Here is a 25,106-nt window from a genome sequence, read left to right as displayed (position 1 = left end):
AGAAATGAAAAAAAATTCTGTGTTCTTCTGTCAATCTGGAGTGCTGTGTGTGCATTAATGGGGAAAAATGAATTTAATAGATTTTAGCAAACAGCTACAATAAAATAAATACACGGGGATCTGAATTTTTCCGTACCCAATGTAAATAACACAAAACTACTGACCCAAGACGTAAATATGTCCGTGTAAGGCCGTGACTCCCAGAGCACTGCGCCTGTGCCTCATGGAGGCAGCGAAGCTCCACGTATCGGCCTCCACGTCGTAGCGCTCCACCGAGTTCAGCTGGTTGGTGCCGTCGTATCCGCCCATGACGTAGATGTGATTGCCAAGTGCACACACTCCTGAAACAAGACAGGGACTCGTTCATGAATTTTATCTTTATCTAGACGAACACTGAGCTATTACTTCATCTAGAAAACAGTCACCTGTTGTTCTCATAACCAGAGATGCTTGGTTGCACCTGGCAGGCGTGTTTTTGGTTTAACTTTTAAGAGCTCAGCTGATTTCCTCTCAAACACATTAGGGTGTAAATGATCACAGTTCCACCAACACCTTTTAAGACTAACAGACATGAACAGCGGGGCAAAAAACACACCAACAATCACCAATAATCCTCTTTATAATGGTCATTTTCTAATGTTTGAGTAAAATGGTGTTAGGTCTGACATCATTCAGCACTATAAACGTTGGGTTATGCATATAACCACTGTTCCCTGAAGGAGAGGAACGAGGTACAACGAAGGTACTATGGGACATCACGCCCTCGTGTGGCCTGGCTGAAGACACATTTAATCACGCCTGTAAGGCAACTGAAAGTGATGCGGCATGGAGGCCCCGCCCTTCACTTATAAGCGACCGCGTCACTGTCATTCCTCAGTTCGATAGCCGCTCTTCACCCAGCTGGGCTGTGAAATGGGGCAGCCCTGCGTTGTACCTCATTCCTCTCCTTCAGGGAACAGTGGTTATACGCATAACCTAAAGTTCCCTTTCAGTCGATTCACTTGGAACAACGAAGGTACTGTGGGACTTATCGAAACGCCCCATGAGCAGCTTTCAAACCGGGCCTGAGATTGCAACCTAAGATGGCAAGTCAGATCCAGCAGAGAGAACAGCAGGGGCCACCGAAGGGGCCAAAACAACCAAGCGGTAAAACCTCACAAAGTTGTGGGGTGTAGCCCAGCTTGCAGCTGAGCAAATGTCACCAACTGAAACACCTTTAAACGGCGCCCAAGAAGCAGCCACACCTCTAGTAGAGTGTGCTCTGACCCCTAGGGGCAGCTGGGAGCCAGTGGCGCTGTAACACAGGGAAATGGCCTCCACAATCCAATGAGAAAGTCTTTGCTTTGACAAAGCTTTATCCATGGAGGGTTTGGTAAAACACACAAACAGTTGGTCTGTTATTCTGATACTCTGAGTGCGATCTATATAAGCCTGCAGAGTACGAACAGGGCACAGACAATGCAGTCTCCTCTGCTCCTCAGAGGCAAAAGGAGGACTATGGAAGACCGAAAGCTCTATGGTTATGGAACTGTAGTTGAGCGGGATGACCTTAGGCAAATATGCAGCATTCGGATGCAGAGTGGCCCTAGCTCCCATCTGATGACATTTTCAGACAGGAAGGGTGAACTGAAGGAGCATGAAGGTTTCCCACCCTTTTAGCCAATAGAAGGGCATAGAGCAGAGCTGTCTTATAAGACAGAAGATTCATACTGATCGAGTGGAGCATGCTCTTGAGCTCTGAATAGTATTCACCACAGCCGGGGGAAGACCTTTAGCTAACAGGTTGGACCTTTCAGTAGGAAGGCCTGCAGCTTCCACTAGGGCTGCTCAATTAATCGAACTTTAATCACGATTACGATCTGAGTTTTGAAAGATTAAAAAAACAAAACTAGCAGATTATTTGCTCCTCCCACTTGCGCTGCCCTGAGTTACAAATGAAGCGCTCCTCCCACAGTGTTGCCAACTTAGCGACTTTGACGCCATTTCCAACAGCTTCTCAGACCCCCTTCTTGACTTTTTAAATCTTAAAAGTACCTAGCGAACACCTCAGAAACTTCTCTGGTAATCCTTAGCTACTTTCTGGATAACTGTCGACATTTCCTGCAGGTTAGCTAAACACTCCGCCTGCGCTCCGGACCGTTCTTCAGGACATTAGGAAAGGGAATGATTTAGTGATGTGTCAGTCGCTAAAGAAACGGCTCTCAGAGCCGGCTCCATGTTGGATTAACCAGAGTGAGTGACACACATCGCACCTGCGGACTCCTGAGCCGCTAAAACTGCTAAATGTGCGCGTGCAGCAAGCTAAACACACGTGCAGCTTGCCCCTGATTGCTGTGAGACCGGGTTGGGGGGTGCAGCTGTGGTTGGGACAATTATTACATTAACTGATGGACCTGTAAATAAGTAGTTTATAAATAAGGTAGAAATAAGTTCCTCACGCTGATAAATAATAAATAATCTCGAGGACACAGTGCTAGTGCACGCTCCTACAGCACCTTGACACGACTCTATAAATGTTATACAACATTTTGTGAACATCAATTTATTTGCATTTATTTGTTATAAATACCACTGTATAATTCTTGCTGTCAGTATTTGCAAGATATTGGTATTTGGGTCTGTACTGGTTAGACTTAAATGAGTTAAACCAAGGACTATAGCCCTTGGGTCATAGACTATGAGCTATAAGTATATTGGTCTTTTTATACTGGGAATCAGGAGTTATTTTAGTGATCATCTTGTTTCTTATTTATTTTTGTCCTGATTGTGCCCTGAGCAATTTTATGACTGAATAAAAACAAATAAAATCAACATTAATTGAAAAATTGTCCTAAATGATCGTGATCTCAATTTCAGTCACCATAATCATGATTATTGTTTTTGCCATAATCGAGCAGCCCTAGCTTCCACAGATGTGGGCGAGGTTTTGTGCCTGTGACAGAAGGTCCTGTCTGAAGGGGAGCTTCCATGGGGGGCTATCATCAGATTGATGATCTCCAGGTACCAAGACTTTGTGGGCCACTGAGGAGCCACCAAAATCAGAGACCTGCTTGGCCTGCGCACTCTCGCCAGTACTGCTGGAATCAGTTCCACCAGCGGAAAAGCGTAGAGGAGAACGCTGAACCAAGGGTGCGCCAGAGCATCCGATCCCATTGGAGCAGCCTGATCCATCAGAGAAAAGAAAAGGGGACAATGTGTGTTTACGTTTGACGCAAACAGATCCACTACTGCCCTGCCGAACCTCAGCCAGATCTGGGACACCACCTTGGGGTGGAGCCTCCATTCCTTTGACAGAGGTCCGCCCCTGGAGAGCAAGTCTGCCCAGTGGTTGAGGTACCCGGGGACATAAGCTGCTCTGAGGACAGGAGATTCAGATTGCACCAGTGCAGCAATGTGTGGGTCAGATTCAGTAGAGGAAGAGAGCCTGTTCCTCCCTGTCTGTTTACATATGACCCCACAGTTGTGTTGTCTGTGCCCACTAGCACATGATGTCCTCTCAGGTGACGACTGAAGTGTTTCAGGGCCAGAAACACGGTTAAAAGTTCCAGAAAGTTGATATGAAACCTTGACTGGGTCGAGGACCATACCCCCCTCACAGCTAAACCCCCACACAGAGTCCCCCAGCCTCTGAGGGAAGCGTCTGTGGTCACCACTATGCGTTCTGACACCCTCCCGATAGGGGAACCCTGGCAGAACAGCCCTGGTTCTCTCCATGGCAGGAGAGCTACCATGCAGGCTCTGGTGACTGTCAACCTCCGGCGGAGATCATGTGACGGATGGAGATGATGAGAGCGGACCCAACGCTGGAAATGTCGCATTTTTAACAGTCCGAGAGGCACCACTGCTATGGAGGAAGCCATCATCCCCAGCAGCTGTAGAGCTGTGCAGAGTGTCAGTCTGGCACCCAGCTGAAAGCGCGATAAGCAGCTGCGTAGCGCGGCTATTCGCTGGTCCGACAGACGCGCTCTTATTGACCAAGAGCAAATTTCCAGCCCGAGGAAGGAGAAACTCTGACTCGAAACTAGAGAACTCTTTCTGTAGTTCACAGAAAACCCCAGGCCTTGAACGTGGGAAAGTACCCGTGCAGTGGGAGCTTCTACTTGTGTTCGGGAACTCGCTACTAGAGCCCAGTCGTCTAGGTAAACGAGGATCCGGATGCCCTCCTCCCTGAGAGGGGCTAGTGCAGCTTCCACACATTTCGAAAAGGTGCGGGGTGCTAGAGCTAACCCAAAAGGCAGAACAGTGTACTCGCAGGCCTTCCCTTCAAAAGCAAAGCGCAGGAACCGCCTGTGATCGGGATGGATTCCAACATGGAAATAAGCATCTGTGAGATCAATCGTAGTAAACCAATCTCCGGGACTGACTGTGTCCAGTAGCAGTTTGAGTGTTAGCATTTTTAAGTACGTGCGCAGATACTTGTTAAACACACACAGATCCAAAATAGGACGAGGTCCGCCCCCCTTTTTTGGGACAACAAAGTAGCGGCTGTACCAACCTTTGTTTGTGTCCTCAACAGGAACCGCTCGAATAGCTCCTTTCAACAGTAGAGTCTGAATTTCCTCCCGTAACACGACCGCAGCGTCGGTATTTACACGTCTGCACAACAGAGATAAATACGGGTGGTTTGACCAGGAACTGCAGTCAGTAACCCATGGCAACCGTGCGCTCGACCCAGGGGGACACTGCGCAAGCTCACCAGAGGTGAAGTTTCTCCGCGAGGCAACCACTCAGCGCCCTGGTGGGGGAGCTGCTGCCTTCTAGCGGAAAGGGAGGCTTTCTTAACATCATGTCTGCCACCGGAGGAAAGCTGCTGTTCAGCAGAGCGGGAGAACACAGCTTTTCCCGCTCCCACAGAGGCCAATTGCAGACAGGATTTTATGTGAAAATTGAGCTGTCGTTCACCAGCGGAGCCGGTTGACGCAGCTTTATGGGGCCAATTTGAGAAGCAATGTAGACACATTGCATCCACACATTGTCGAGTGTAAACAGCAGTCTTTATTACATTTGTGTGCATGTTTTTGTGAACGGTACAACTCTCGCCCCCTGGGGGCGGTAAACAAATTCTCTTTGGACTGTGGGGTTGAACCGTAGCTGAACCGGTCCATCTCAACCACAGAAAACTGGGGTTTTGTAGTCCAACAGGGTCCAAAACCCGAACAAAGTCAGATCCCGGATCAGGACGACTGAGGTTTCCTCTTGTGGATGACAGAGCGTTTCTGTGAGTCCCCAGGAGGGCCTTTACTCCAGGCGGAGTGGCGAGGAGGAAAAGGCGGGGTCCGAGCTGGGACCGAGGCCTTCGTTGCCGCTGGGGAGGCTGTCCTCTGAGTTAGAGGAGGAGAGGTCAGGTTCTTTCTGTCAGACCCAGGTGCCGTGCGCCACCCTTCCCGTCTGGGGATGATGGAGCGTAGCGCTTCAGTCCGTTTCCGCTGGGCCTCGAACTTTGTCTGAATAGCATCGAGGGACTGTCCAAACAGACCACTGGGTGAAACAGGTTCGTCCAGGTAGTTAGCCCTGTCCCTGTCGGGGACATTAGAAAGGGTCAGCCACAAGTGTCTCTGAGCCACTACAATTGAGGCCATATCTCTTCCCAACAGCAGAGCAACGCCTCGGGCAGCTCGCAGGATGTAGTCCGACGTGACCCATATCTCATTGATGAGGGGGGTCAGTGGGCTGTCGGGTGGGACCCTTGCTCCAAGGTCTGCCAGGCAAAGTGCTTGGTTGGTCTGGAGCATGGTGGAAGAGCTGAGGACGCGGGCAGTGGAAGCCTGCGCGTGGTAAATCTTCTCCAATTGTGCAGCTGAGAAGCGGCATGGCTTGGAGGGCAGATTAGTTTGTCCATTAACTCTGTTATTGCAGGTCGGGGCCAGGTAAGCCGCGAGAGAGGGCTCCATCGGAGGGAGGTTAAACAATCCCGCCATTTCTGCACCGTCGAGGTCCAAAAACCAGCCATAACCCAGGACCGTGGTGCGGGTGGATAGCGGCTTGACCCAGGATGCCGTGAGCTCAGCCACAAAATCCGGGTAAAGTGGCAGAAAGTTCTTTACCTCAGCTGGTTCCGAGGGGAGGTAAAATCCAGAAAAGCGGGACCTCTTTTGTGCAGGTGGAGGAGCGGGCCAGTCCATTTCTAGCCTCCCCGCTTCACGCCGGCAGAGCGGGAGAAAAGAAGTGTCCTCTCGCAGCTCGCAGGCTGAAGTAGCGACCGGAGCAGAACACTCCACCGCCGAGAGGACCTCCTCGTCCTCGAGTAAGTCCTGACCGTCGGGGCAAATGTCCAAAGTGTCTCCTTCATCCTCTGCCAGAGGAGGAAACTGAGAAGCCTTTAGGTCTGGTCCGGTTAAATTGTCCGCCATCTCCATCTGATCTGCCCAGCTAGTAGCGGGGACATTGATCACTAGGCTGTCCACGTCAGGGCTAGGCGAAGCCGGGACCGAACGGGAAAGTACGGGGTCCTGCTACGAAACTGCAGCGTCTCCCAGGAGACGTTGTAGAAGCTTCACGCGCCGTTCGAGCGTGGGACGACGGAGTTGGCGACAGAACTCGCATGCCTCTGGCTCCACAAGCTCTCTCCTGGCGTGGAGAATTCCCAGACAAACCGGGCATGCTTCTTGTAGGTCCTTCCCGTGAAGAAGAATCCACAGCCCTGAGGACAGGGGCGCGAAGCGGCTTTCCTTGAAGCAACGTCCAACACAGTGCTCATTGCAAGACACCCAGCGGAGCGAAGCAGAGAAGCTGAAGAGCCAAAAAAGATAGCGCTCGGTGGGCAGGAATGCTAGCCAGAAGGCAGTAGTCCAGTCAGCGAGCGGTTAAGCCATCTTTTAACAGCGCAGCTAGTTGTCAGATGTGTAGTCAGCGAGGTGAAGAGCGTAAGACCTGAGGAATGACAGTGGCCGCTTATAAGTGGAGGGCGGGACCTCCACGCCGCGTCACTTTCATTTGCCTTACAGGCGTGATTAAATGTGTCTTCAGCCAGGCCACACGAGGGCGTGATGTCCCATAGTACCTTCGTTGTACCGAGTGAATCGACTGAAAAGGAACCCTAAATTCATCAGTTTACTTGCTGAGCTGAAGTTGTTTTGGTCATTTTTAACTGCTGCATGAAGTTTTGAGTCATTTGTTGGTGTTAAACCAGAGTAGATTATGGCTAGAGAATCAAACCTGATCCTGAAATGATTCATGTGGGATTACTGCTTTGTTGACTTTCAGAACAAAAGCCCAATTCAATTCAATTCAATTCAAGTTTATTTATGAAGCGCCAAATCACGACAAGAGTCGTCTCAAGGCACTTCACATAATAAACATTCCAATTCAGGTCAGTTCATTAAGCCAATCAGAAATAATGTTTCCTATATAAGGAACCCAGCAAATTGCATCAAGTCACGTGTGAGACTAACTTTAGTTTCAGATGACTTAAGATTTGACCACTTATAAATGTTCCAGACAGCATTCAGAATCTCTAAATTAAAGCTCCATCAAAAACTTTATTTTCTGATCACCATTATTTACAGAAAATGTGCCGACCGAAACATCATAATATATTTACCTTCAACTGAACCATGTTCAGCGCTTTGGGCTTCCTGACAGGGTTGCGGAAGGTGCTTTATAAATAAAGCTTTGATTGATTGATTGATTGATAATTTCACAATGAAAGTTCACCAACTACACAAAGTTTCTGCAGAGTCTGACTTGGTATTTAATGATTAATGTTTTACTATTTAATATCTTCTTGTATTAAAGCCAAATGAGAGACAATGATTTTAGTTGGATCTGAAAAATATATTTCAAAATAAAAGTATCCCATGATAGACTGTAAACCTCATTAAAAGCACTGTTTGGTTCCCGAAGACGAGTTTAGGTGGACAGAGTCTGAGTGAAAACGGATGGAGCTCAAACCCTCGGGTCATAATCTACGGTCGTATTTTTATCCTCTTCTGGTTTCTGGTCATCTGCTTTTACTTTGAAAGCCAAAACTGAACTGTGTGAGAACTGACTATCATCGGTCGATTGATTACAAAATAAAATTTGGCATTTTTTGTGTTTTGGTATCAAAACATTATCTGCCATTTTCCCCATTCTGTTGATTTTTGAATGTTGATCGAAGATGGAAAGAACGGACGACTCATGGATTAACCTGCAAAACCAGTTCTGTAAATTTCCAACATGGCAGTTTGTTGAGTTCATCATTACTCAGCAGTTTTCCCGTTTCCTCCTTACCAGCTCCAGACCGGACGGTGTTCATAGGGGCCATGGTCCTCCACTCGTCCCGCTCAGGGTTGTAGCACTCACAGGAGTTGAGCCGGTTGGCTCCATCAAACCCCCCGACGGCGTAAAGCAGCCTGTTGATCACGGCGACGCCCACACCGATACGGCGCGTCAACATGGGGGCAACCAGCTGCCACTGGTCCCTCTCTGGATCGTACCTGTGACAACCAACACAAGGATCGTTCTGATCATCTGGGAAACGGGATCAGGAACACAAGGAGGTTTATGATTTAGCGTTAGCTTCTACTTCAGTAAAAAGGATGCTGATGTTGTTTTAAGATTTCTGACAGCTTGTAATAAGCAAACTTCTGTCAAACTTTAAATAGTACAGGCACTTCCATACCATCATTCACTCACCTTCTACCCTGCTGTTTGTTACGACGTATGAAGTTGAAACTCATTTTAAAAGACACGTCCATAAAATTAATTTGGCCACATTTCTCACCTTTATATCAGATCAGAAAAGGTTTATTGCCATTGTCAGTGAACAAACAATTCAAAAACTAGGAACTTGCTTCGGTACTAACGTGCTACATATAACATGAATAATATAATTAAAAAATAGAATAAAGTAGAATAAAATATAATAAACTAGCATAAAACTTTGCTATAAAAAATGGCAGGTAAAGGTAATATGGCCGATAACGTGATGTTATGTCAAGTACCGAAGACGAGCATGGTTGTGTGTTTATAAGCTGTTCACAAGTCTAACGGCAGTATAAATATAAACAATATAAACAAGTGGTCAGATCCACACACAGTGTCTAGAAGGTATTTTTAACCGTTTCCCCTTTTTATTCTCAGCCAAGCAGGAACTGTTAGAGGGTTTCTCTTTACAGTTGGAGGAAGAAGCCATCATAAGCCTGAATGAACGAGTCTTTAACTGTACAGCACGGATTCCTCTGATCAGTTTAACCATTCAGTTCCGCTGCGACGGGTCACATGTTTGGCTTCGGTGACGACTCAGACTCGAGGGGGTTGTTCCTCTTTCACAGGAACCGTAGTTTGTCGGGTTAACGTTTGACATCTCTGACTGAAGTCAGAGTTAGAAACAGTTACTACCTTCAGCCAAGATTTCTTAGTAAAAAGGAATCACATAACACACACGCGCACACACACACACACCAGGTGTTTAGCCCAGAGCAAATCTTTTAGAGTAAATAAAAAAAGTTGATTAAATTCTGTAACTATTGTACGTTCCTGAGCTTTTGTTCATTATTTTTTGTAGCAGCTTGTGAAAAACAAACCTGAAGAAGATGAGATCATGATCTGATCCCTTACCTTACCATTACACGGTGACCTAACCCAGGAAACAGACCAGAACTAAGTCTGTACCGAGGCAAACCACAGAGCCTAATGACAACTAAATCCTAACATCACATCCTACCTGTGGCTCAGGTGTGCCTGCTGTTGGGAACTACAACCAGGTAAGCTGTGGTTTGTGAGGTGTAGCCGTATCGCTCACCTTTCCACACTGTTGTGATGAATGCACCCATGAGAACCACCAACAGCGTAAACCATGCCGTCGATAACGCCGACTCCGATCCGGTTCCTGGGAACGCTCATCGGTGCACACGGACGCCAGCAGTTGTTCATAGGATTGTAGCAGTCCAAAGCACTGGAGTCCATGTTCCCGTCTGGCGCGTTGTTCCTGCCCCCGACAGCATAGAAAAGCCCACTGATCACACAAGCTGCCAGGCCGCTGCGAGGTACCTGCAGGTCTGCCAGCCTCAGCCAGGCTCCAGTACAGGGGTTGTAGGCCTCCAGGTAGCTGAGAGACTGACGAAAGTAACCCCCCGCTGTGTAGATCAGCTGCGGCACCATGGGCGTCCTGCAAGGAATTGCTTTGGTGGGTTTGTGGAGCGTGAGGTCCTGGAAGATTTGGGATAGGTAGTCTTTACACTGAGGGTCCCAGTCCAAGGACTGGAGCTGGGTCTGCAGGAAGTTAGGGGTGAGGGAGTGGCAGCGGACAGCCTGGAGTAAGGCTTGGACATACGGTCTCCGGTTCTCCCGGTCATAGCGCACCCAGGCCACACATGCCTGGAAGACTTCGGACTCACACCGCACATTGAGCTCATCGCGGCTGATGAGGTTGACCAACTGGCAGTGGGACAGGTTGAAGAACTCCTCCTGGGTTGCTACCTGGAAGGAGAGACATGGAGACATTTGTCCCACAACTATAATGACTGTCTGTGGATTTCCTCTAACCGTTTCACCTGAGCTGCTGTAAACGGAGCTGAGAGGTCTCAACCTGAAGTCGACTAAAGTCGCCAATTGCATTTTTTTATTGGGCGAGCGTGGGAATGAGCCTCTGCAACGTGAGAATACACATCCCGTTTCTAAAGCTGATCTTCATCCGTCTATATCACATGTCACATGATCAGGAAACAGAAAATCCGTTAATCAGGAGATCGTTTTGGGCCGCTGGTGTGAAAAAAGCGAGGCGCCAACTGGAAAAGCTTCTGCTGCTCACAATTCAACAACAGATTATGAATGAACGGATAACGCTACAAACACACGGATTCTTCCTGATGTAAGCACTCTTTCTTTAGGAAGTTTTGGTATTTACATGAGCATAGAGCACAATGGTCTGTGACTCTTCAAAAAAAACAGTAAAAACGCTCAAAAACACTGGCAGTCCGGGGCTTTCTGATCAGGAAACGGCTGGCAGTGAATGAGTTAACGTTTACATCATGTACTCATATGTGATTCTGTGGTTATTGACGAGCACGAGTGTCAGCAACAGGAACTTCTGGTGTCACCAGGGGTCAAGCCTGGCAGAAACGTCCTATTTCAGAATAAATAATCGTGAGTTTTGAACGTGATTTAAAAAATTAGGTACAATTTTCACTTAAGTCACCTTAAAGCTAGAAGACTTAAATCTGCTGAGGAGTTGGGTCATCCCAGTGTTCCAGTAGTGGTTATTTAGAACATTAACAAAAAAGCTGTTTCAATGAAAAATACAGTGATCCCTCGCTACTTCGCGGTTCGTTTATCGCGGATTCACGACTTCGCGGATTTTTTCTTTGGAGCCTTATTCAAGGGAAATTCGCCAATTCGCTGTATTTTTCACCGATTTGCGGTATTTTTCTATGCGAAATATCAAGAAATTCCTGGTTTTTTTTTTCATCAATTTCATCATAAAATGCACTTTTTGTAATAAAACTATAAAAAACCAAGTAAAAAAAATTTTTCTTGAGTTTTACCCACAAAAAGAGAATGTGATCATACGATAGATCATTCAATATAGTACTGTACTGTAAATATGGTGTCCCTACTTCGCGGATTTTCAGGTCTGGAACGCATCTACCACGATAAACGAGGTATCACCTGTACTTCTGAGGTGACGAATGGTCACTGAGCCACCTACAATACAGCTGTGGCTCTGCCTCAGGTGGTCCTGCAGCTAGGGCTGCAACTAACGATTATTTTCATAATCGATTAATCTGTCGATTATTTTTTCGATTAATCGATTAATCAGTTTGTTATTGTTTAGCTATTTAACCTATACAAGTGATGAATACATTTCAGTTAAGAAAAAGAAAAACATAAGAGAATTGTGCAGTTGACTGCAATCTATTTTATTGCACATGAACACAGTCAGTGGTGTAAAATGAGCTAAACAGTGCAAAATATCAGTCCAGAATAATTTTTTGGTATCAAAATATAAGAGGTAAATTCCATAAAAAAATAATGTAGAATCTAGAATAGAGTTTGTAAGTGGTATGCATTGCTGGGGTGAGTGTCTTGTTCCCCATGTAGTTGTCCATCGTTGCTTGTTTTTTTCTGCATAAGAAACACAAATAAACTGAATTAAGTACACATATAAAATAAAACAGCACACACACTACAACACTAAATCAATATTACATTATTTGAATTAATTAACAATATACAGTGATAATTTATTTTGACAAAAATGTGTTGTGAGGCGTTTTACAGTGTTAGACGGTAAAACAGCCTTTTAATAGTTAAAAAAAGGACTTTCTGAATTTCTCCTGTATTTAAAAATTGAAAGCGTACAACTATGCCGCGTTATATTCACCTGGACACAGCTCGTCTGTATATTTTTCTCCGCGGAGTTGTCCTTTTTTGAATGAGGAACACAGTTATGGGTTTGTGCCGTTTTTCTCTTAACGAGAACAGTCTTATAAACAGACGTGCTAAATTTGGCAAGCGCATGATTCACAACACAGAGGAGATTCACGATTGAATCTAGTCAATCAGAAGTAGAACACCGTAAACTGACGCGGCAAAAAAAAAAAAAAAACATGTTTAACATCCACTATAACGAACTCAGCTAAATCACTAAGTCTCAAATTTGATCTGCGTTAGCTTGTTTATTTTCTGTGACTTACCGGACATTCCTCTGCTGCATCAGCCCCCACGTTTTCGTCTCAAATGTTCACTTAGGGACGTCGTGCTTCCGTCGTGCCATGGTTTTTGCATATTTTGCAGGTCACCGGTCTTTTCAAGGCATCTAGTGAAGTGCTCCCATTCTCGTGAGGTTTTTGTCCGGGGTTTCTCTTGTTTTGTCGCTTCTATTTTTCTTCCGTATTTCTTGTTGATCCGCCATCTCTCACAGCAAGATGAGCGTCAGTAACGTGATACGTCATGAAAACTGGGGGCACTTATTGGCTCATTTCTTCTTCTACGGCTCCACTGGTAGATCAGTGGCTCATTACTGCCACACACTGGCGGCAAATTTAACAGATTGTAACCGATGTCAGATTGTGGTAAAAAATAGACTTTATGCGGTAAAATATGATTATTAAACAACTAATCGATGACTAAAAAAGTTGTTAACTATTTTAATAATCGATTATAATCGATTAAATCGATTAGTTGTTTCAGCTCTACCTGCAGCCATTTACTCCTTAATACCATCATGTAATTAAAAAGGAAAATCATGCTTGTCTAGTTGAGCTGAAACTACACCGTCCAGGAAGGGCGGATGGGTCGAAGGCACACATGCCACTTTAATAACTGTCAAACTGTGATTGTCTGAAGAGAGCTAAAAAATCCTAAACAGCCAGGTGTAGCTGAAGCCTTTATGACACAAAAAGCCCAGCACAAGCTAGCACATGCTAGCAGCTTGCCTTTTCATGTCACACAGATCTGAAACGGAAAGGAAAACCACAGCTGATAAAGTGAAGCATTTATTAACAAAACACTCCCTGTGTGATTCCTTCTGTAGCTAGCAGCATTGGTGGTTTCATTTTAGTGTCACGGTGAACAACTACTTTCAGAACAAATCACAACAAAATAACGCCAAATTAATTCTAAATGACCTATAACGTCTTCTAGAACAATGTTTGCTGTTCCAATGGGTAGATTTCAAATAAAATAAAACTAATAAATAAGAATAAAAGGTGTTAGGCCGTACCTGGCTGAAGTTCATATAGATGTATTCTCTGGCCTTCTGATGGAGCTCAGTGCAGCCGATCTGCTCAGCGAAGCTGGCAATGCCAATGGCGTTGCTGGGGTCAAGCTGTTGGACAAGGAAATCGCAGCAGGCCTTGACCACGCTGTCGATTTGGTACATGACCGCACCATTCATCACGTGGATGACACACTTCTCCCCCACAGAGATGCTGGCAGTGTAGGCAAACTCTATCAGTCTGTCCATAACCTACAGAGGTAGAGGAACTGTTAGCCCTAACTCTGAAGAGGAACATGGTAGGGTCTACATCCATCGTGCCATATCTGATCCAACCACTCAACACCAGAGGTTATGTTGATTAGAAACCCAGCAACCAGCTGTGATAAATGAAATGTCTTTACCACAAACCAAACCTATGTGGTTCAGGCTAACCAGATCGCTGGATCGAAGGCTTTAAAACATAATTCTGAATTTGATTTAAGTGAAATGACTCATCAGTATTTAAAATGTCACTTATCGAACTCAAAACAAAGTGAGCAACTCACCCTGGGGTGAATTCCTGCGATGGGGACAACCTCCATGCCACATTCCTTCAGGCCATTGGTAAACATGGCCCTGAAGACGGGTGACGAGGAGGCCAACACCACTTTGTGGGCCACAAAGTCAACCGCCTCCAGGTCTTTGTAGCGCACACGCAGCGTTACGTCGCAGAGCTGGCGCTCCAGGCGCAGCTCGTTCATGATGGCGAAGGCGGCTGAAGTGTGACTCTCCAGCGTGTAGCTGAAGACCCGGTGACCATTGCGCGTGGATGGAGTCACCAGCGCTTTGCATTCTGTCAGACACTCTGTCATTTCCTACGGACCTTCTCCACCTCTTCCAGCTCTTTCTCAGGAACAGCGAGCAGCGTTACGGGGCATCCCTGCACCACGCGTAGACACGGGTAAAATTAAATCCTCCAGAGCTTCCCTGATTTCTGTCCAAATTAAAGTCCTTCTAAGGTATTCTTGCACTGTTCAGCACCCGAGTTCAGTCATGTTGTTGACTATGGCATCACAGGAGCGGCGTGTGTGAGCTGCAGCTCATGTCCGAGTGTGTCGTCACACACAGTTCCAACATGATGAAAATCATTCAGGTTAAAGTTGTTTTGTCCAACTTTGCAGAAAGATAACGTTGAACGATGACTCAGCAATCCACTTTAGTTCAGCTGTTTGTGTAGGCAACACAACTGTTTACCTTTCCACTTCTCGGCGATGTCGAAAGACACTTGTTAATCATTCTTATGATTTAAAAGCGTCAGACTGCCTATTTCACCTCTGAATCACCTTGTGATGTTAAGCTGTGACAAATTTATGCAAAGTGCTACAAAACGATTAGATGATCCTGGAGGAGGAACAGAAAGTCTCCTGTTCCTTCAGAAGGACAGAAATGAAGCGCAGCACTTGGGGGGGGGTCAGATGAGACGCTGAGGGTGAAGCTGTCAGCAGCTCCAAACAGCAACAACAGTTGAATGCCAGATGAGTCACAAGCACCACTTGGAGCGTCTTGGAACGAAGAAGGGAGAGTTGAGGGACGGTTTTCTCCAGAGCCTAGAAGCAGTTCACTAAGAAGGGAAAAGGTTTACATGTAAATCACTAGTGTTCATTCTGTATTGAATTTGTTCTATTTAATTACCGCAGATCAGGGGCAAACATGCAGCTTGTTTTTATAAACGTCCACAGGTTTAACAAGAATCACACCTAATACCCATGATCCTCTGGGTCATTTACCCATAAACATACAAATAGAATGATTAAAACCCAAAGTTGCCTAAACTATAAAAAACAAACAAACATAAAAACTACATAACAGCATCCTTTACAAGCCTAGGCCCTGAAGAGAAGAGCGCCATTCAAACGGACTGGAGTGATTTAAATGAGGCTGGAGTGTTTCAGCCAACATGACAGTGTGTTCTTACTCTGTCCTGCTGATGCTGGGACAGGAGAGACGTTTATGCAACAACACACACGGTCCAAATATACTAACACACTACTGTTAAAGGAACGTCTGATCCCAACAACACAATTCAACCTGAAATCTAATAAAATTAGATACTTCTGTTTAGTTGAAAACAAGATCATTCATTGTAATGTCACAATATTACATTTATTTATTTATTTTATTAGAACTTTATTAACTCATTCACTGCCATTGTCACTAAAGTCGTCATTTGAATTTTTTTACGGTGTGTGCGTCGGACGAGCTCCCGCACCGTGAGAACAAACATCTCAGCTCTAAAGCCGATCTTCATCCACGTACGCCACACATGACGTGATCAGGAAGCAGAACATCCATGTGTTAGGAGATCGTTTTGGGCCGCTGCTGTAAAAAAAGTGAGGCGTGAACCGGAAAAGCTTCTGCCGATCACAATTCAACAACGGATTAAGAAAGAACGGATAAAGCTCGAAATGCGCAGATTCTTCCTGATGTAAGAGGCGAGTCTCCGCTTTGTTGTGGTCATTTTGGTATCGACATCAACCTAGCGCGCAACGTTCTGGGACTCTTACAAAAAACAATAAAAACAGTGAGAAACGCTGGCAGCGAATGAGTTAAAGAGTAGAGTTGGCCATCGTTTGAATTTGAACAATTCTGATTCCAATTCCTCATTTTCAATTCCGGTTCCTATCGATTCCCCATTCCAATTCTTTCAAGTGGCAGGATCCAAATACAAGTTGTAAGTGAGCCAGCTAACCACAGGTCTTACTAGATGAAATGATCACAACTTCAACGTGAGTTTTAATTCTATGAACAACATCACCTTCATTTAGACAAAAGTGTGATTTGATGAAAGAAAGAAAGAGACTTCCAGCACAACCAGTGTGTTAAAGTATGGGAACAGAAGGAGCCTCTAGGATGAGAGGCAAAGGTCTTCAACATAACCAGAAAAGTCCAGCTGGTTTCACCTAAAACTCTCAGGATGATCATGTCCATGATGCAGCAGCCCTTCAGTCAGAAGGGAAACTGAAACTTACATGAAGCTGCTGTCAGTTACAATCTAACAGATTAAACAATAAAACTCTCAGACTAAATAGTTCAAAATTAGGGATGGTACCTTTGACATTTGAATCGATCCGGTACTAATTACCGGTACCTACGAATTGATACCGGTACTTAACGGTACCAATTTTCGATACTTTTGAGTGTTTATTATTTTAATTCTCTTTTATAATTAAATATATATTTTTCTCAATATATAACAATATTTGATAAATATCACGATAAATAACATACAACTGTTTGTATTTTAACATCATCCTTGTAGTTTTATAAGCTGATAATTAAACTGAAGCAAACATCTTTACTGTGAACTAAATTTACTGTGTATCTTCATTCCTTTTGCCGTCTTTTTTCATTTGATTTTTCCTACTGGGAAGTTAGAATTTCCGAGGAGAAAGCGAACGCACCATTAGCTGATAACAATGGTAGCAATGGAAGCTAACATATCAAGCTAACGATATCTTAAACAGTTTATTTAGCTGCTGGAGCAGATTAAAACGATGATGCCTCACACTTAGATCGTCACTGGTTTCGTCTTCACCCAATCACCCGTCACATTTAGTAAAGTGAAGCCAAACTTTAGAGCGCGTTCATGTTGTTCTAGTCGGAAATTCTGAGTTCCGAGGAGAAAGCGAACGCACCATTAGCGAAACGGAAGCTAACATATCAAGCTAATTATATTTACCTACCGGAGCAGATTAAGATGAGGATGTCTCACTTAGATCGTTGTCGCTGGTTTCATCATCACCCAGTTACCCATCACATTTAGTGAAGTGGACCCAAGCTTTAGCGTGCGTTCTTTCTACCATGCTGCTCTGTTTACAACTGGCTCGCAGCGACCGATGACATAACGCTCTTGCGCATGCGCAGCTGTCTTGGCAAGTTCTCGTTATGAAGGACGGGTACCGAAACGAGGCACCGTTCGAAATGACGTGAATCGGTGCTCGGTCGGTACCTTAAAAAGTACCGAATTCAGTACCCATCCCTATTCAAAATACAAATAAAAAAAATCTCACAATTCTGTTTAGTGAGATTTTTTATTATATTTATTGATTTATTATCCCTATCGGCTCCTAGTGGCCAGAACCCCGTGTCATCCACCACAGAGAAAGGCTGATCTAGAAGATGACTTTAATTATTTTACAGGTTGTTGCTCAGCCTTTTGACGGTCACGCTCACATAGACGAAGTGTTGGTGAGTGGCTGCGTCTGACTGTTGATGCTCAGTCTTTTTATTTCTGCAGTGAGTCAAACGCACCTTACACTGTCCGGAGTTTGTTCGTTAAAACTTGTATTAAATCCACCATGCTGACGGATTTTTACCAGCTTCCTCCACATTTTATTTTTCGCTGCAGTAATTAAAGTTTACATGACGGAGTAAAAGTTCAGCAGAAAGTGTTTGTTTACATATTTACTGCTGCGCGCCTGCACCGTGTGGGAGAAGGGAGAGGGAACCTGATGCTGCACACTCAGGGTCTCTGCGGGCTACAGAGTAGGAGTGACAGCTGGTGTGATCAGCTCTGAAAGGTGTTGATCAGAATTTGCAGAGCAGAGTATTTTTCTCAGAGATCGGTTGCAGATTCTTCTTCTGGTCGGCAGTCTGGGAATCGAAATTTAAAAAATTTGAACGATTCCGGGAAAAACTCACCGACTCCCACTTCCAACAGATGCTCAATGCCCAACTCTATTAAAGAGACTATGTGTAGTTTTTACCATTAATCTCTAGAAAAATTCATCAGTTGTTGAAAAATACTGACGGCTTCGTAACATATAAACATAAAAATCAGGTATAAATACATGGGAGCGGTTCCAAGTCTCTGGGTGACGCCATATTTGGCCCAATCCCAATACTTGCTATTCCACACTGGCGCCCTTCTATTGCGCGATCACGATCTGGGGCGCGAGTGCGTAGGGTGTACCGATTCTCCAGTGTGGAAGTTGATCACACCCCTTTTGCACCCTTGATCCACACTTCACCAAAGTCCACATCGATGCGGACTTGGGTGAAGTGTATTACCCACAATTCATTGCTGCATGAGAAAAGGCTCAAGTGCCTTTTCTGAAAAGTTGTACTTTCAAATGAAAGTAGTTTATTTTAGGACGATTAGTTGATGCTCTGAATGTTTTAGACAAAGCAGGAATGAATGTAAATTTATTTGAAATAATGGTCTGGTTGTTTGAAAGTTAACTCATTCATTGCCATTGATGACTAAAGTCGTCATTTTAGATCCAACCGTTCACTGCATTTGCATATTTTTACTGTTTGGGTATCGGAACGAGCCGAGAGAACAATCATCTCAGCTCTGAAGCCGATCTTAATCCGCATACGTCACACGTCACATGATCAGGAAGCAGAAAATTCATGTGTTAGGAGATTGTTTTGGGCCGTTCCTGTAAAATAAAAAGTGAGGCGCAAACCGGAAATGAGTCCCGATCACAATTCGACAACTGATTATGAAAGAACGGATAACGCTCGAAGCACGCGGATTCTTCCTGATGTAAGAGGTGAGTCTCTTCTTTGTTTTGGCTGTTTTGGCGTTGGCATCATCCTAGCTCGTAACGTTCTGTCACTCTTAAAAAAACTGTAAAAATGGTGAGAAACACTAGCAGCGAAGGCCTTTAGCAATCAGGAAGCGGCTGGCAGTGAATGAGTTAATAAAGATTTTTTTTTAAAGTAGCACAGCGACGAGCATCCCAGCGTTGCATTGCGGTCATTGACGGAATGCTCCCTTGCCCAATTCGCAAATTATTTGCACACTTCTGTACGACACACTCAAAGCCTTACTGCATACTTCCTCCAAGCGCACTTTGCTGAGGACCGCAGGGCGCAGTGAGAGTATTGGGACTTAGATGCCATGTTTCCTTCTACAGGAGCCCATGAGGACAAAATGCATTTACTGATTTGTAACAAATGGTTACAAAACCTTCGCCATTCATAAACTAGCGATGTACCATTCCAATATCGGAAGTTATTTGATATCAGCCCAAAAATAGTGTATGGGATTATATCGGCTGGCATCAAAAATCTCCGATGTAAGCAGTCCGTTGAGGTTCATATTATTGCTACCAATGTTTAAGAAAAAATTGTCATTTTTTTCATACTTACTGTTATTGCCTCTTGTTCTCTGATTGAGTAATATCACTTGATCAAGCCTATCATACATTTCACACTATGAAATAGGTTAAAGTATGCATGATTTGTGCTGATATTGTATCAGATTGATATCAGTATTAGAGCTGTAGTGAAGCGTTGATGACGTCGACTACTAGATTCTAAAAATTTGTCGACGTCAGATCCGGTAGTCGACGCACCACGCCCACTTGTTGCATCCCCAGGAGTTTGTAAATAGAGGAGGAATCTGTCTGTTTTTCCTCTTTTTTCCTTCTCCGCCTTCACTAACATCTCCACCAAATACCATATAGGGATGGGTACCGAATTCGGTACTTTTTAAGGTACCGACCGAATTCCACAGTACCGACCGAGCACCGATTCACTTCATTTGAAACGGTGCCTCGTTTCGGTACCCGACCTTCACAACGAGAACTTGCCTAGACAGCTGCGCATGCGCAAGAGCGTTAAGTCATCGGTCGCTGCGAGCGAGTTGTAAACAGAGCAGCATGGTAGAAAGAACGCACGCTAAAGCTTGGGTCCACTTCACTAAATGTGATGGGTAACTGGGTGATGATGAAACCAGCGACAACGATCTAAGTGAGACATCCTCATTAGGGCTGTCGCGGTTGAGGAATTCCCCCTGCGGTGATTCAGGGTGGCTTCATATTGCGGTATGCGATATTATTGCAGTCCTTTTTTTTTATTGCAGTACTATCTAAACATAATGTTTACACATTTAAAAAAGGTTAAAAATTGCCGTGCCTTCTTTTATAACGCTTTACTGAATGCAGATCAAAGGGCAGTAACAACACAGATCGCAGTAACGTTTGTTTGTCCGACAGTCGGAGTCCGACTGAACTTAAAAACAACAAAATTCAGGAGAAGGTTAAACTTTTAAATGCAAATTTGGCTGCAGCATCTAACAAATAAGAAACAAGTCCCCATTTTGTTTAGTTGTTTAAAATCAAGCATAAAAAATTGCATGTACCGGGCGCGCGCGCGCCGGGGGGCGGGCGCACTATCATTTCACTTTCACACACACGAATAACGGTGATTTATAGCTCGGTCACGTCCTTGTTACCCACAAGGAAAACCAGCATGTTAACCATATACGGTGGGGTGGCAACATTTCCAGCAACACTGAAAACCCTCTCGGATGGTGCGCTCGTTGCACTTACCCCAAATTCCACTACCTCCGCTCCCCTCCGCTCCGGTCCGGCCCCGCTCGCTTCCGAACTCAACTTGCGTGCGACTCTGGCGAGCAAAGGGAATCTATCCGCTCCACCATGTCAGGGGGGTTCTTTAGGGTGGATGCATTCCTCCTGCAGGTAGCGAGTGAGCTCCAGCTCGGCTCAAACTCTCTTCGGGACGGTTGCAGAAGCAGTGCTTGTCCGGGACTTCAGCAGGTCTCCGAGCATTTATTATTTATTTATTTTTTGCCGCTGGTGGCAGCTCCGTCTCGGCCAAGGACTCTGGCTGCGCAGCAGCTGACGTACTGAAAACCAAAGCGCTCCCAAAGGAGCGAAGTAACGTTTCGTTTTGATACCAGTGCAGCCATCCTTCTCAACATGCATCATTGAGTTGAACCAAGTTCAGTAATCGCGGTGGCCCATGATGCAGCACGGTGGGCTTCTTTATATTGCGATATTTCATTTTTGCGGTTACCGCGACAGCCCTAATCCTCATCTTAATCTGCTCCGGTAGGTAAATAAAATGTTTAAGATAACGTTAGCTTCCGTTTCACTAATGGTGCGTTCGCTTTCTCCTCGGAACTCCGAAATTCTGACTAGAAGAACATGAACGCGCTCTAAAGTTTGGCTTCACTTTACTAAATGCGACGGGTGATTGGGTGAAGATGAAACCAGCGACAACGATTTAAGTGTGAGGCATCATTGTTTTAATCTGCTCCAGCAGCTAAATAAACTGTTTAAGATAACGTTAACTTGATATGTTAGCTTCCTATGCCACCATTGTTATCATCTAATGGTGCGTTCGCTTTTTCCTTGGAAATTCTAACTTCCCAGTAGGAAAAATCTATTGAAAAAAGACGGTAAAAGGAATGAAGATACACAGTAAATTTAGTTCACAGTAAAGATGTTTGCTTCAGTTTAATTATCAACTTATAAAACTACATGGACAATGTTAAAATACAAACAGTTGTATGTTATTTATCGTGATATTTATCAAATATTGTTATATATAGAGAAAAATATATATTTAATTATAAAAGAGAATTAAAAACATTAAACACTCAAAAGTATCGAAAACTGGTACCGTTAAGTACTGGTATCGATTCGTAGGTACCGGGAATTAGTACCGGATCGATTCAAATGTCAGAGGTACCCATGCCTAAATACCAAAGACCAGGAACAATGTCTGTTCGCTACTAGATTCCTTTCCTGTTTTGCCCGCCTTCGTCTCCCGGCAACGGACAACAACTTCCGGGGTCAAATGCGCTGCTTCGTCTCTACCGCAGATGTAGAAAATCACCGGGAGCGTTTCTCCCTTCATAAAGGAGCTTCTTTCAGACATTAGGAGAGCTGTTTTTGTGGTAGCAGTCTTTCCTCTGTGCTGGTCTGTTTGCTGGGTGTTTTTGGTTTATTTAAACTTGGTAACTTGAACTTAACGTTGGTAAAGCTACTGTTAGCATTTTCGCTAACAGCTTTTTGCATTTGGATAAGCGGTTACGTTTTGGTTTAAAATTCATCTTTTTTGTGGCGTAGATCTCCCTTTTATTACATTTAGAGTGTTGTGGGTTTTCGGTTTAGTTTAAAATATCACTTTGGGTCTGGTTTAACCACCCGGTTTAGAGTTTGGACCTTTGGACTGCATGGTGAGGCAGTGATTAGCACTGTTGCCTCGCAGCACGAAGGTTGCAGGTTCGAAACTCGGCTGTGGCCTTTCTGCGTTGAGTTGCGTGTTCTCCCCATGCATGAGTGGGTTTCTTCCGGGTAGTGATGGGAATTCCGGCTCTTTTTAGAGAGCCGGTTCTTTTGGCTCAGCTCACCAAAAAGAGCCGGCTCTTTCGGCTCCCAAGTGGCTCCTCAGATTTTCTGTTGCGTAGAGTACATTTATAACCAAAATAATGCAAAACTATATGTAAAATAATTTACTAATGTAAAAAAAGCAATATATCAAATGTTTATAATTTCTATGGATTTAATAACTGAACACTTTAAGAAATCTTCACTTTCCGACTGCTGGCGCTCATTTTCTCACCGTCTTCGTCGCACTCTCCTCCCTCTCGCTCGCCTTTTTCCTCCTCCTCATTCCCTCTTGTCTCCCTCCACCCGCATGTGCTCTGCTGTGTGTCTGAGTCTGATCCTACCTCTTCCCCGCCCCTACTGCTTTGTGTGTGGACAGTCTGGACACATAGTTACACATGCTGACCAGTCGCCTGTAGCTTTCACCAAGGCGGGGGGGGGGGGGGGGGGGGGGGGACGGCTCCCAATGACGAGCCAGCTCCCGTCGTTCACTTCAAAGAGCCGGCTCTTAGAGCCGGTTCATTCGCGACCGACACATCACTACTTCCGGGTACTCCGGTTTCCCCCACAGATCACAACATGCCCCATAGGTTATAAATTGTAAGTCGCTTTGGATAAAAGCGTCTGCGAAATGAATAAACAAACATTTGGAGATCCTCATTTTGGTCTAGAACCCAGTAATCTTTGCCCAGTGGCCACATCCCAAGTTATTTGTACTTTTGTTTTAATTCCCCACAGGCAGAATTAGTTTTATTATTCCCAACCTGTGGATGGAACGATTTATGTTTTTTTGCTGTTGTAAATAAACCTGATCATCATTTTACCTTTTAAATCCCGTGTTATTGTCCCTTCCTTTTTGCACACGAGCCAAACTCCCCAGAAAGGGTTGTAACACCATTCGCCTCACGCTCATAAGTGACCAAAACAAAGCAGCATGGAGACACTCCGTCTCCAACCACCTCTCAGGCAGCCGCCTGCACTCCCAAGTTCTACACGTCACCAGAACATAACCAACCACAACACAATAAAAGCAGTGTTATACAAAATGGAAGGCCTGTAGTGTTTATTCTCTTATAGTAACAATCGATCCTACAGCTCTCCTCCGTGAGAGCGGGGTTGCACACGTTCCGTTGCTGTTTCTCACCAGTATCAGATGATGGATGGCTCTAGTTTCGTTGCGCCGTTCGTGTCAGCGGACACGGTAGAGTCGGGGAGGGGGGCAAGGTGTGACCCTTAGCCTGGCGGGCTACCAGGCTTATAAAGTGCTAGGGGAAACCCTGAACTGGTTAGCATCTTTTCCCTCTCTGCTGCATGCACAGCAATGCACACTAATCCTCTCTTTAATATAACTGGATCTAGTTTTAGGCTACTCTCTTAAATAGTCTAAGCATTTTATGTGTTATTAACAAGTTATTAATGCATACACACTACACCTTTTTAAAAGATGCCACTTGTAAAAATAAAGAAAAATAATTTATAACAATAAATGTGTGCAGTTTATTACTCATTCCCAGTATAAACTACTAGAATTAGAAATGTGATTTATTTTAATCTTCCAGCGTTTTGCATTTAGCTGAATGGAAACAAATAAACAACTCTTGCAGACTGGTTTGGAAACCAGTACATCTACTTGGATCATATGGCCTAAGCTCCACAGAACTAACACCCTTCATCACACATACCACTAAAGCAGCCAAAGGGGATGCAGCAGAATTAGAAAGAACTTCACTGCCATTCCAACTACCTCTCAGAAATCGAACTGCCTTTAATAGTGGTATATTCAATACAACTAACTGTAACGGCCTGTCTGCTGATCCTTGAACGGGGTGAGTGGGTCAGTTATATAACTAAACAATCTGCACACACACATGCATACACACACTGATCATCACCTGGGTACAGGAGATGGTGCAGAGACGTGATGATAAGACTTTGTTGTCACCAACCTATGACCGCTCCTCAATCTGCAAATTAATTAAAATGGTTATGTTTGAGATTCACTCTATTTAAATGATCAACAGATGGCTGCGTGCGTGCGTGCGTGCGTGCGTGTGTGTGTGTGTGTGTGTGTGTGTGTGTGTGTGTGTGTGTGTGTGTGTGTGTGTGTGTGTGTGTGTGTGTGTGTGTGTGTGTGTGTGTGTGTGAGCACTCAGTGAGTTAAATTTACTGTAACATGAAACCGGTTTAAGTTCTGAGTCACTGGGTGCTTTTATCTTCCCCAGGTTTCTGAGGAAGTGTTTCACAGAAGAGCTTATTGCTCAACTCATTTGCTCTCTACTAGGTGCAGAAGCTGCTGACCAACAAACAAGTAGGTCAAGTGTCACTCTGGATGCGCC

General features: G+C 44.7%; 1 protein-coding gene across 3 annotated transcripts in view; it reads right to left on the bottom strand.

Annotated features, from left to right (window-relative positions):
* Positions 1-25,106, bottom strand: part of keap1b (kelch-like ECH-associated protein 1b) — a 39,015-nt gene that overhangs the window by 12,553 nt on the left and 1,356 nt on the right. For 2 of the 3 annotated variants that reach the window (XR_011521254.1, XM_054751681.2), the window contains exons 2-6: positions 14,188-15,242; positions 13,646-13,891; positions 9,725-10,401; positions 8,212-8,417; positions 165-341 (exon numbers count right to left, since the gene is read on the bottom strand). Coding sequence is in view for 2 of the 3 variants with exons in the window: in XM_054751681.2 (XP_054607656.1) it covers positions 165-341; positions 8,212-8,417; positions 9,725-10,401; positions 13,646-13,891; positions 14,188-14,493 (1,612 nt within the window). In the remaining variant the exon portion in view is untranslated. Of the gene's footprint in view, positions 1-164; positions 342-8,211; positions 8,418-9,724; positions 10,402-13,645; positions 13,892-14,187; positions 15,243-24,662; positions 24,735-25,106 lie in introns of all 3 variants that reach the window. The other variant, XM_054751682.2, reaches the window with a different exon arrangement.

The sequence above is a fragment of the Nothobranchius furzeri genome, chromosome 7 (assembly GCF_043380555.1).
Source record: "Nothobranchius furzeri strain GRZ-AD chromosome 7, NfurGRZ-RIMD1, whole genome shotgun sequence".
Lineage (NCBI taxonomy): Eukaryota > Metazoa > Chordata > Actinopteri > Cyprinodontiformes > Nothobranchiidae > Nothobranchius > Nothobranchius furzeri.
Note: the sequence above shows the minus strand (reverse complement) of the source record. Positions and strands in the feature narration are given on the sequence as shown.